Source organism: Grus americana, chromosome 2 (genome assembly GCF_028858705.1).
Source record: "Grus americana isolate bGruAme1 chromosome 2, bGruAme1.mat, whole genome shotgun sequence".
Lineage (NCBI taxonomy): Eukaryota > Metazoa > Chordata > Aves > Gruiformes > Gruidae > Grus > Grus americana.
This window is the reverse complement of record NC_072853.1, coordinates 72,436,380-72,448,421: the sequence shown is the minus strand read 5'-3', so window position 1 is coordinate 72,448,421 and position 12,042 is coordinate 72,436,380. Positions and strand designations below refer to the sequence as shown.

General features: G+C 44.6%; 1 protein-coding gene across 2 annotated transcripts in view; it reads right to left on the bottom strand.

The window, feature by feature from the left end:
• Window positions 1-12,042, bottom strand: part of TMEM245 (transmembrane protein 245) — a 98,826-nt gene that overhangs the window by 30,112 nt on the left and 56,672 nt on the right. For both annotated transcript variants that reach the window (XM_054816759.1, XM_054816758.1), the window contains one exon: window positions 6,570-6,715. In XM_054816759.1, coding sequence (XP_054672734.1) covers window positions 6,570-6,715 — 146 coding nt within the window. The remainder of the gene's footprint in view (window positions 1-6,569; window positions 6,716-12,042) is intronic.

Genomic DNA, 12,042 nt, shown 5'->3' with positions numbered 1-12,042 from the left:
GACCCCCGACCTTCCTGGAACGTTGTTGCCACCGTCTCGTCGAGGGGACCCTGGGCACAAGATGAGGAGGGGGCTGGAGCCCAGGGCTCACGAGGGGAGGTGGAGGGCGGTCCCTGTGCCCAAGGGGCAGCCTTCCTCTGGGGCAAGCACGATGGCAGGCGGGAACCAGCCCCTGGAAAGGGGCCCTCAGCCCTCACGACGACCCTCCTTCACTCACATTTGGGCATCTTTCAGGCCACGGGGCCCCCACGCCCAAAACTGCCATATTGGGCAGCACGCATCAGCCGCGCTCACAATCGACATCACAGTGGCAGCCTGCTGCTCGGGGCCTATAAAAGGAGGGGCCCCTGCAGCTGGCCCACAGTTTGCCGAGCTTCAAGGCCCTCAGATGCCAAGCATGCTTGGACGGAAGAGGAGCCGGAGCAGCGAGGCCGATGGCTGCCCACCTTGCAGTGGGATGCCACAGAGCCGCTTCCCGCAGCCGCAGGGGAGCAATGCGCCTCCCAGGAGGAGGAAGCGGAGGCAGCGGAGGAGGAGGAGGAGGAACAACAACCACCAAATCGCACCTCCTGCCACAAGTGCAATGGACCTCGCTTCCCTGATCGAGGGCATGCAGCACATGGCTGTAAGCCCAGCAGGGAACGCCGCTGGGCCCAAGCGTGTCTGCCTGCCAGGCAACACCCAGAGCAGCCAGGCGGGCAGCTGCCCACCAGGGAACACCACCCAGCCAAAGCGGGTCTGCCAGCCAGGGACCAGCCGGAGCAGCAAGGCGGGTGGCTGCCCACCGCGGAACGCCGCCCAGCCAAAGCGGGTCTGCCAGCCAGGGAGCAGCCGGGGCGGCGAGGCGGGTGCCTGCCCACCAAGGATCGCCCTCAAGCGAAAGCAGGCCTGCCTGCCAGGGACCAGCCGGGGCAGCGAGGCGGGTGGCTGCCCACCGCAAAATGCCATCCAGACCAAGCGGGTCTGCCTGCCAGGGAGCAGCCGGGGCAGCGAGGCGCGTGGCTGCCCACCTCTGCGCGGGACAGGACAGAAATGGTTCCTGCAACCGCCAAACAGGAAGGCGCCTCCCAGGAGCCTGAGGATGGCACAGCAGCGGAGGAGGAACATCACCGCTTGTGCCAGGAGAGCCATCGCCTGCGCTCGCGCCACCCGCGTCAGCCAGCGCGCGGCTGCGGCCACGCAGGGCGACAGCCTGGAGCGCTGGCGTGCCTACATACTCAGGCACATTTTGGGCACCGGGCGTGACAGCTCACCAAAAGGCAAGGTGGAGCCCATGGAGGTGGATCCACCACAGAACGGTCTGGGGCAGACAGCTGTTAATCCACCAGACAACAGCGTGGAGCCCATGGAGGTGGATCCACCTCAATAACAGCCATCCATGGCAGTGGGTCCACCTGCCTCAGGGGTCACCTGGCAGTACCCCAACCATCCAGGCTCCTTTGCGTCAGACCATGCCAACAGCGTCGCAGGAGCGCCCGGGCGGATCCCTACCGGCGGCTCAGCCTCCGCACCTTCCTGACTGGAAAATAAAAAACAACAAAAAAAGATTAAAACCCCTTTTGTCCTCTCTCATTTGGCACTGCATCTGGACTCCTGTGTCCCCTCCTGGTCTCCGTCTTCGAGTAGGAGGCTCTTTTTGGAAACTTTCCTCTTCCGTGCCCACCTTGGTGCTTTGGCGGTGCCTTACATTCCGGGCTTTTTAGGCTGTAACAGCAATAACTTGATACTAGTGTTTGAAATGGACTAAAATCATCATCGCAACGGCATGGAACCCTAGGAAGTTCTTGTTCCCAAATTATCGGTCTCGCTTCAGTGCCGGGTAAAATGACGGAGGCCATTCTGGGAGTTACTGACAAACACTTGACAGACAATGCAGTCATTGGTCATAGCCAACACGGGTTCACAAGGGGAAAGTCCTGTTTAACTGAAGACAAACTCGACGGACATCCCGCAGGCTCACCTGCAACATCTCCCACCAAGAAACAGTTCTTTCGTTGACTGTCAAGGGTTGCGCGGGCCCTTCTTTTCCCATCCCCGCCACCACCGCCCCTCCTGAAGAGGTGCCATCTCTTCCGCACCAAGCCCCAAGCGGGAAGAGAGGAGAGGGCCTGGCTTCCATCGCGCTGCTGCCTTCCCCAGACGCCAAGGGACATCCCCATCAGCTGTCCTGCCCTCCCCACGTGGGAAGGGACACCCACAACCTTGCGGAAGGCAGCCTGGCCCACTGCCGCCCAAGCCCTTACTTCAGACCATCACCAGCATCAGGCCCACCGCTGACCTGAGGGCACACCACCACTAGCAGCTGCCCCGCGGGTGGGATTTGTCCTGCTGAGCCCAAGGCACCGGCCCTCCCACCGTGTCATCCCCTTCTCCTGTCCACGCCTCACCCATCAGCGAGACCTTGACAGACTAGAGAACTGGGCAAAGAGGAACCGTGTGAAATTCAATAAGGGCAAACGTAGGGTCCTGCACCCAGGGAAGAACAGCCCCAGGCACCGGTACAGGTGAGGGGTTGACCTGCTGGGAAGCAGCACTGCGGAGAAGGACCTGCGAGTCCTGGTGGACAACAAGCTCTCCGTGAGCCAGCAGTGTGTCCTTGTGGCCAAGAAGGCCAACGGTATCCTGGGGCACATTAAGAAGAGCGTGGCCAGCAGGTCGAGGGAGGTTATCCTCCCCCTCTACTCTGCCCTGCTAAGGCCACGTCTGCAATATCGTGTCCAGCTCTGGGCTCCCCACTTCAAGACAGACAAGGAACTACTGGAGAGAGTCCAGCGGAGGGCTACAAAGACCACTAGGGGACTGGAGCATCTCTCGTACGAGGAAAGGCTGAGAGAGCTGGGTCTGTTTAGCCTGGCGAAGAGAAGACTGGGAGGGGATCTCATCAACCCCTACAAATACCTGAAGAGTGGATGTCGAGAGGAAGGGGCCAGACTCTTCTCAGTGGTGACCAGAGTGACACGACAAGGGGCAACGGGCACAAACTGGAAAACAGGAAGTTCCATCTCAACATGAGAAAAAATTTCCTTCCTCTGAGGGTGACAGAGCACTGCAACAGGCTGCCCAGAGACGTTGCAGAGTCTCTTTCTCTCGAGATATTCCAAACCCGCCTGGACGCAATCCCGTGCAACAAGCTCTAGGTGATCCTGCTCCAGCAGGGCGTTTGGACTAGACGATCTCCAGAGGTCCCTTCCAAACCCTACCCCTCTGTGAGTCTGTGAACTGGGAGACCGTGGGAGCCTGCGTCACGGGCCTTGCTAAAGTCAGAGTAAATGGCAGGCACTGCTCTCCCCTTGTCCCACTAGGACAGCCACCTCCTCAAAGCAAGGCTCACGTTGGTGCCAGCACAACTTGTCCTTGGTGAAGCTGTGCTGGGTGTTCCCAGATGTCACCTAGTCCGTCACGTGCCTCCAACTGATCTGGCATGGGTTCCCCTTTGGTAATCACTGCTCATTCCCAACATGTGATACATGCTGCTGGCATTTTGTCTCCCGTGTTTTCTGGATGAATAGGTTTCCTATTAAAATCTGGGATGGCATGCATCCCATTGCTTTCAGTACGTAATTCTTGGATTCCCGTGAACTTCTTTAAAACTGCTGCAGTATCATCAGAGCTGCATCTTTTTTTCTCCCGCTACTGAAGTGCACATTTAACATCTGAAGTATTTTGACAGAAACAGTCAGGGTCAGCACTTAGCTGAAAATAGGCAGGAAAGCTCTTCTTACTCAAATACAGCTCATAAATCAATGCTCGTGAACAGTGAACCAGTTAACTGTCAGTGTCCTTGCAAATTCATCACCGCTGGAATTAGAAAAACATTTATAAAATCCATAGGGTTTTGTATTCCGTACAATAAAAATCACAAGATAGCTCTGATGAGAGATACTGCAGTGGGTAAAGAAATTGGTTTGATTAGGTGCTTGCTGGATAACAGCTTCAAGTTAAGGGATTTCTTGAGCTACAGAAACCATTTCCTGATTGCCCTCCTCTTGTTTCCCCCTTGCTCTTCTCCTCACAAATAAATGGGAAAGGACACAAAAAGGAACAGAATTCCTTGATTGTAACCAAGTTCCCTAGTACATTTCATGACACATTATAAGTAAAAGAACAATAGAAGTGACTGTCAATATGGAAGAATAGTATTTTCATGTAATTTGGTCCATGAGCAAGAGAGATGTAACTGCATCTTTTGCCAGGAGGATCCCTGCTCTCTGGACAGGACTAGTTAGATGCATTCTTAGTTTTGTGCACTGCTACGTCCTGCTGGAGAGCGATGGGAGCTGGAACATAGCTGGTGAATTTCAAGATTTATAACCTGACCTTTCTATACTTTTGGTCAGCTTGTACACATGAGTGTTTTGAGGCTGAATTCATGTTGTGTAATGCTGTCATAGTCTAATGATAGAAGTGACTACAGAAACTTCATTATTTGATAATTCATAATACAAACAGAGCCTCTTCCTGCCATCCTACCACCAAGCATTAACACCCATTTTGCATGCCTTTTATAGATGAGGTGAAGTAGCCATTTTTAGGTTCCTACCCCTCTAACAACAATTCAGTTCCAAAATCAAAGGATAGATGCTACTTTTTGACAAAAGAAATGACTTGCAGTGGCAATTGATTTTCAGATGGCAACAGACTAGGCATGCATAAACTCACAGGAATTTGTTACTATACTCTTCATATTTACATACTGAAGATGACAGTATGTATTGAGTCAAAGGCAAGCTAATCTAGAAGCATTATGATAAATCCTTACATACAACTGAGCAAGAGCAAGAAAAACTTCTGAAAATTTCAGAAGCAGTATTCCAAAGAACTCAAATAAGGCACCAAGTACAGGCTACTCCAAACAAACAAACGTGAATGACTGTTTCAGGCTACCTTAGTGAACACACAGACTGAGTTCCCTTACATATGACAAGCAGCTTCACATTCCACATTCTCCTGACACTGTTTTTTTTCCTCATCATATTTGCAGTTACTGATGCATGCTGGCTCTTTCCTACTCATTTTCCTGTGGCTTCTCTAACATTATTTTCTTTCCACCATTCTGAACTCTGACAAATATCTTGGGTCACCTGTGTCACAGACCTATAAACCCAAAATTGCATTTAATACAATCCTCCCTGCAGAGTATCCATGATCAGAGAAACCATATTCTATTTTTTGGCACTGTTTCCCTATACCGAGGGTTAAAGAGAACAATCTGTGAGACAAGTCTCAGTTTCTAAATCTGCTTGCATTCTTCAGAAGAGATAGAACCAAGATATTAATCATGTGATCAATGAAAACTCAATAGCAGTCACTCAAGAGAAGGGCTATTAACTTTTCGGCAGAATTCCAAATTTGTTGTTTTCTACCTGGATTGCCCCTTCATTTTGAATGACTATAGCAGTTATCATTGTTGTTCAAAATCTTCACAGCATGATATAACCTTTTCATTGTTAAGATGTACCCAGAAACATCTTCTCCAGTAACAGAGAACAATGCTCACTTGTAAAGTACACCTGAGAACAAGGGCAAACACTTGGCAGTAAGTTTTGAAAGCAGTTTTAATACATCACCAGTTTGTCTGTTCATGTTCTGTAGGTATGCACCAGATGACACACAAAGCATACAGAGAAACAAGGGCTGTATAGAATTTAGCATGGAGTCTGTTGAGTTTGCCCAGTCCATCAACTTTTTTGACAAAGTGAGCTATGACTTAAATACCTTATTTAAAATCCATTTACTACATTACCAACGTGTTAGTGTTCTAAGCTGCTAACAGGTGAAAGCTGACAGTTTCACTCATCTGTGATGAATGAAATACATTACTGTACCACCCCAAAAACTGCTTTATTCTGAAGTCTCAGTGAACCATATTTAAAAGCACAAAAAGTCCTCCTTCAGTTACTGTAGTAGTTTAGAAATGAAACATAAGAATGGTAACTAAGCATGAGGCACAGTGGATGCACTCTGGAGGTGTAGTACAGTAGTGTTTTAAGTGGGATAAGGAGAGCGCTCCCCCGTTGTTCCCTTTGGTGTAATTTGGTTCATGGAGATCACTAAGTAAATTTCTTTCAGATGAAATCAAACTGGAAAATGCACTCCAGGAGCATATCTAATACACTCCAGCTGCAATCGGGTACTTAGTCCTCAAGATTAGACTAAAAATAGTTCAAACTAAACAACTCTGAAATGCGTACTGCACAGATGTCAGGCCCTCCATTTCAACTGTTTTGCTGTATCAATCTGCTCCTACTGAGCTGTACTAGCCATTAATGCCAACATAGCTACAAACACACTGCTTCCTGATAGGTTAGGGATGTCATGGGTGTATTGGTTTTATAAAATACTAGTATTCGCTACAGCACAGACCTCTGAAATTTTTTTTAGGCAAGTCCAATCATATTGCTTTTGTAACAATCAAGGGGAAAAAAAATCATCAATGCTAGGTTCTTGAAAATCTTTGAGATTTGCAACTTGTCTTTGAAACATGAGCTGTTGCAATTGCTAAGTATTTGTAGTTGAACATCAAATTTAAAAAAGAATTTTCCAAAAAGGGCAACAAATCAACAACATACCTTATTGCTTCCTCCACAGACTGGCCAACTATATTTGAGGAGGGACCTGGCTGAGACAAAGGTGTCAGGCTTATCACCCATTTTACTGGCTTGTAGTACTCATCACTGGAACTCAACAGGTAGAACAGCGTGGTCAGAAAAATCACCTGCAAAACATATTGGGAGTTTTAAACTAAAAGACAATAAATACTTTCCGGAACAACAGTATGCAGCTATGCTTCAGATATTGAACTTCATTAGAAAGGCGCACAATACTATTCCACAAGCTTGGATTTAGAGAAACACACAGAGCTAGAAGAATAATTTTCTCGCCCGCTCCACGAAGGACTTAATAGTTATAGCTAAACATTATAAAACTTATAGCCCTGTTCAGCCTCTTCCCAAAGTTACATCTAGATCAAACAACTAGAATATTGTTTGTCAACTAGATCAACATTCTAGTTGTTTTTTGTTTGGTTTTTCCCAGCATGCTTAGCAGATCAAAGACTTGCTGAATAGTAACATCTATTCTTAAAAAAAACCCCCCAAAAACCCCACCACAAACCCAAAAAACCAACACCAAAACAAAACCCAAACTCATCAAATAAATCTGAGTTGTCTCAAGAGTCATTATGCAGTTGGATATCAGATATGAATTAAACAAAACCTCATGAACAGAAAATTTAAAATATTTATTAGTCTGGCAATCTTCACTAATATTCCTTATGCAAGTTTGAAGATGAGTCTTAGAAGTGATGGCAGTTCCATTATTTCAATTTAAAGACCAAAAAAATACAATCAGATTGTATTAGCTTCCTGTACGTTGCAGTCCATTATGTCTTCTTTATTTTCCTGTCAGTGGGCTCAGCAACTTCTTGGGCTAAGCATACATCACAGAAATGTGTCCAGCTTGAAACAGAATACCTTAAACAAGGAAAATCCATTCTGTATGCTCCAGTGGTAAACTACGGCTTATATTTGCTTCATCTGCAAGCCTTAGATTTTTTTCCTTTCTTCCCAAGATTAAAAAGACTTCTTTCCCTTTCCTTATTTCCAACCTACTCATATGCTAGAATAAACCACATCTTAATCTTTTGATAAGCCAAACAGCCTGACCTCCGTAAGTCTCTTACTTGCAAGCATTTTATGCAGTCTGCAGATACCTCATGCCCTTTTCCTGCATTCTCTCTGAACACACTCAGAAAAAAAAAATGCAGACAGCACAACATGCAGTATTCCATTACCAGTCTCAACAATACCATCACTTGTCTCTGTTCCTAATTCCTTTCTAATCAGTGAAACGTTACTACTACTTCCCCCCATCCTCCCACTTGGAAGTCACACTTAGCTGTTCACCTACTGTGACCCCTTTCCAAAATGTCATATATAGGTGTAGGCTCTATTCCATCTTCCCAGGTGTGTAACTTCTACCTTGGGTGATAAACTAATCTGCCTACTAAAACAAGTCATCGCAGTAGCACATTTAAACAGCATACTGTTAATATTCATTCTGAGATCACAAAAACCCCAAACCAAAACCACAACTCCCCCCCCCCCAATTGAATTAGGCCTTGGTTTAACAGGAAATAATCCAGTGCCAGTAGTAATATCAGCTATGTTTTGTTACAATTTCAAATGAGGTAATCTTAAAACTTGGATCAGATTTTAGCATCCTCTGTAATGTTGCAAGCATGGTTGGTTATTTTCTCTTTGATAGGGCTTGCCATTTCTCCTAAGCTACTGTAATATTTCCCATTTTGCTACAAAACTCCCTATACTGAAGCAGCATCCAGGTGGTGTTTTGCCTTCCTTACACGGGGATCCAGCTACAGCTCCTCCTTGCAGTGCAGTTTTCAACACAGAAAGCAGCATATTGCACTAAGAACAATATCGGCTCATCCTGATGCTCACAAAAAGCAAAGTGAAAAAACAGCTCCATTGGATCTTGTTTTATTAGGACAGCGTCAGTTAACTTCTGAAGATGTTGCCTTTTGAAAAGAATACAGCAACCAGGGAATGAGGAAATTAACTGCAGCAAACAGGCAAAGCTTGATTCCCTGTGGTATGAGAAAACATACAGGGCTGACTTGAGGCAGGCTATGAATAAGAGCCGGGGATTAGTCCAAGTGGCAACATGCACAGCACCTGTACTGACTGGAAAAGTTGTTCTTCCCCAATGTTTACAGAAGAAGCTTGGTTTCTTGGGGAGTAACAGTGCACCAACATACACATACCCACCCATCTGAACTGTAGAAGCCAAAGTGACAGCTGGGGATAAACAGCAATGGAATAAAATGGTGTTAAACTGAAGTACAAGCTAGGAAAAGAGACAAACCTAACTCAATTTCTTTCAAGATAAGATGCATGTAAACGCATGTCCCGGTTTCAGCTGAGACAGAGTTAATTTTCTTCATAGTAGCTGGTACAGGGCTATGTTTTGGATTTGTGTTGGCAACAGTGTTGATAATATAGAGATGTTTTTGTTATATAGATGTGGTTTTTGTTACTGCTGAGCAGTGCTTACCCAGAGCCAAGGCCCTTTCTGCTTCTCACACCGCCCCACCAGCGAGTAGGCTGGGGGTGCACAAGGAGTTGAAAGGGGACACAGCTGGGACAGCTGACGTCAACTGACCAAAGGGATATCCCATACCATATGACATCATGTTCAACTTATAAGGGACTGGGGGAAGAGGAAGAACAGGGTGAGGGTGGCAGCGTTCAAAGTGATGGCGTTTGTCTTCCTAAGTAACCGTTATGCGTGATGGAGCCCTGCTGTCCTGGAGATGGCCGAACACCTGCCTGCCAGTGGGAAGTGGTGAATGGATTCCTTGCTTTGCTTTGCTTGTGCACACGGCTTTTGATTTACCTATTAAATTGTCTTTATCTCAACCCAGGAATTTTCTCACCTTTACCCTTCTGATTCTTTCCGCCATCCTGCTGGAGGGGAGTGAGCGAGTGGCTGAGTGGTGCTTAGTTTTCAACCAGGGCTAAACCATGACACCACAGCACCATACAAAATCACCTGAATTTTAGATTATTAATTTAGATTCTTATTGGGGAAATTAACATATTTGCTTTAGCTCAATAGGTACAGAAATGCAAAAAGAAGTAGTCATCACAAAATATAATAATTTATTACAAAGCGGCTTGCTGACTTCAAACAAGCAGAATAGCCTCAACAGTACATTCAGCAGCAAAAAGATATGTCCTACCCTATACCAGCCGGAGTCTGACAGTTTTCAGACCTCTATTAAAGGATACTTGAGATTTAAGACATTACCTTAATTGTTTCCTAAGCAACAACTCAAGATCCTGCTGATGACTACAAGAAGGAATTCACCAAAAATAAAATAATAAGATCTTTCCGTTGTTAAGCAATTGATGGATTACTATTTCTTGCTGTAAATTTGTTCTGTAGACCAAAACATTAAATACTCTAATTTGAGGGGGGATTGACTGAATTCAAGGAGAAAGCTATGGGTAAACACTCTATACTAAAATGGTAATTCAGCATTTCCACATATATATGAAGAAACACATGACTTAATTGCTTGTTCCATACACTGGTGAAATATTTTTTCTATCTGCCTTTCATACTCAATTTTCTGCCCAAAAGCTTTATTCTTGGCTTTTTTCTTTTCTTTTTTATTCTTTTACAGCATCAAAAATTTGTATATTCCCCGCAGGACTGCAGATATCCATCAGCCAAATGGAGCTTTTCTCTCCTAAATTTTCTAACAGAGTATGAGCAGTGTGTGTACATGTGCACGTGCATGAGTGAGTGTATATGTATTCCTGTACATATATATGCACGCACACACAGAGGCATATATATATATATATACACATCCGTGTGCATATGTGTGCAGATAGGAACTTGTATTCAGAAGTGAAACAGAAGTGGCACTCTTGCAACTAATGATCAGTTTTCAAACGTCTGTTGAGGATCTGAATATAGTTTTACTAGATCATGGATGGATACACTACACGGATCACTTCCTACTGAATGTTTTGATGGAAGACGTATTTTTCAAAATGGAGGTTCTGAACAAAGTGTCCATTATTTCTATGTTTTAAAGCACATTTTTTCAATGATTTATCAAAATAAATTTCACTATTTTCTTTTTTTTTTTAAGATGATTAAAATTGGACCAAAATGTAATTAGTTGAAAAGCCAAACACTTCAGGAATTATCTTGTTGGAAAATTTAAATTAGTTTGTGCCACTTCAAAGTACTAAACACTCTTCTGTAGCAACTAAGAATCCTGTAAAATGAAAAAGTAAAGAGTACAGTTAAAGCTGGAGTAGTGCTTTCTTTTAAACACAGTTCTACCTAGACAAAATTCAAAAGAATTCCTTCTGTTTCACATTTAGGAAAAAAAACCCCAGAAACCAAATTTCCCTTAGCAGCCCATTAAATGTATCTTTTGTCAAAACACAGACATGGCATTTTCAAGAGAGTCAGTTTTTTCAGCTGACACTGCTGGCTGGACCACAGCAACTCACAAGATGTGTTCGAATGCTGCCTACCTAGTTTTAGGGTTCCGTCTGTTCAAAATGTAAAAATTCCATTCCAAAACTGCATTTAAAAAAAAAAGGAAGATGGGGAAAGGATATTGGGCCAGGTAGCAGTCAAAGATGCAGCAACTAAACTAGAACAATCAAAAACTCTGAAACTATTTGCCTTCACATTCAAATTGAACTCTATGCAAAAGCCCTTCCTCCTTGCTGAAAAACAGTGAGTTTTCCCAGGAAACCATGAACTTCTTAACTCAAGACTTTCCAAAAGAGAGCAGAAAAAGGCTCATGCTGAAATCTCAGCTTAAGGAAGAACTAAATTGTTAGAGATATCCACCCTTGGAAAGCAAATTATTGAAAAAAAGTCTCTCTAGAGCAAAAGATGTAAGTATGCCTTGAGACCCCAGAAGAACAAGAACTGTAAAGGTCACTTCTGGTCTTCTCCTCCTCACTTGGAGGGTGTTTTTCTTTAGCTCTGAAGGCAGGAACGTGACTAGCAGGCAAACTTAACAATGGCATAACACCAAATGGGATTCAGTAACAATGCACATCACAAAAGTTAAGAAAGCTGCAGTGGTTTATCCTAGGGTCACATCTGGATTTTCTCTGCTTATTGCATTAAGCTGTTGCAGCAGGGAAAGAGGGAAAAAAAGCACAAGAAAAAATTAATAAGCAGTTATACTATTTCTACATGGACTCCATGACAGTTCAAGTTAGGTTATCCTAAAAAATACTTTAAGGTTCATCTAAACTCACAACAACTAGCATTTTCATTTACTTATTGCCCCAAATAATGGACTGTATTAATTTTTATTTAGTGCAGGCTATTTACTCAATGTCCTACATTTAAGTCCCTTCTCTTTCAGTCATAAGCTGTTAACAAACCCACTCTAAACAATATTAAAACAAGTTCCATTAAGTTACCTTTTTGTGTTTTAAGAAAATCTGTTTAGTTTTTGTAGCAAGAGCCTTTGCG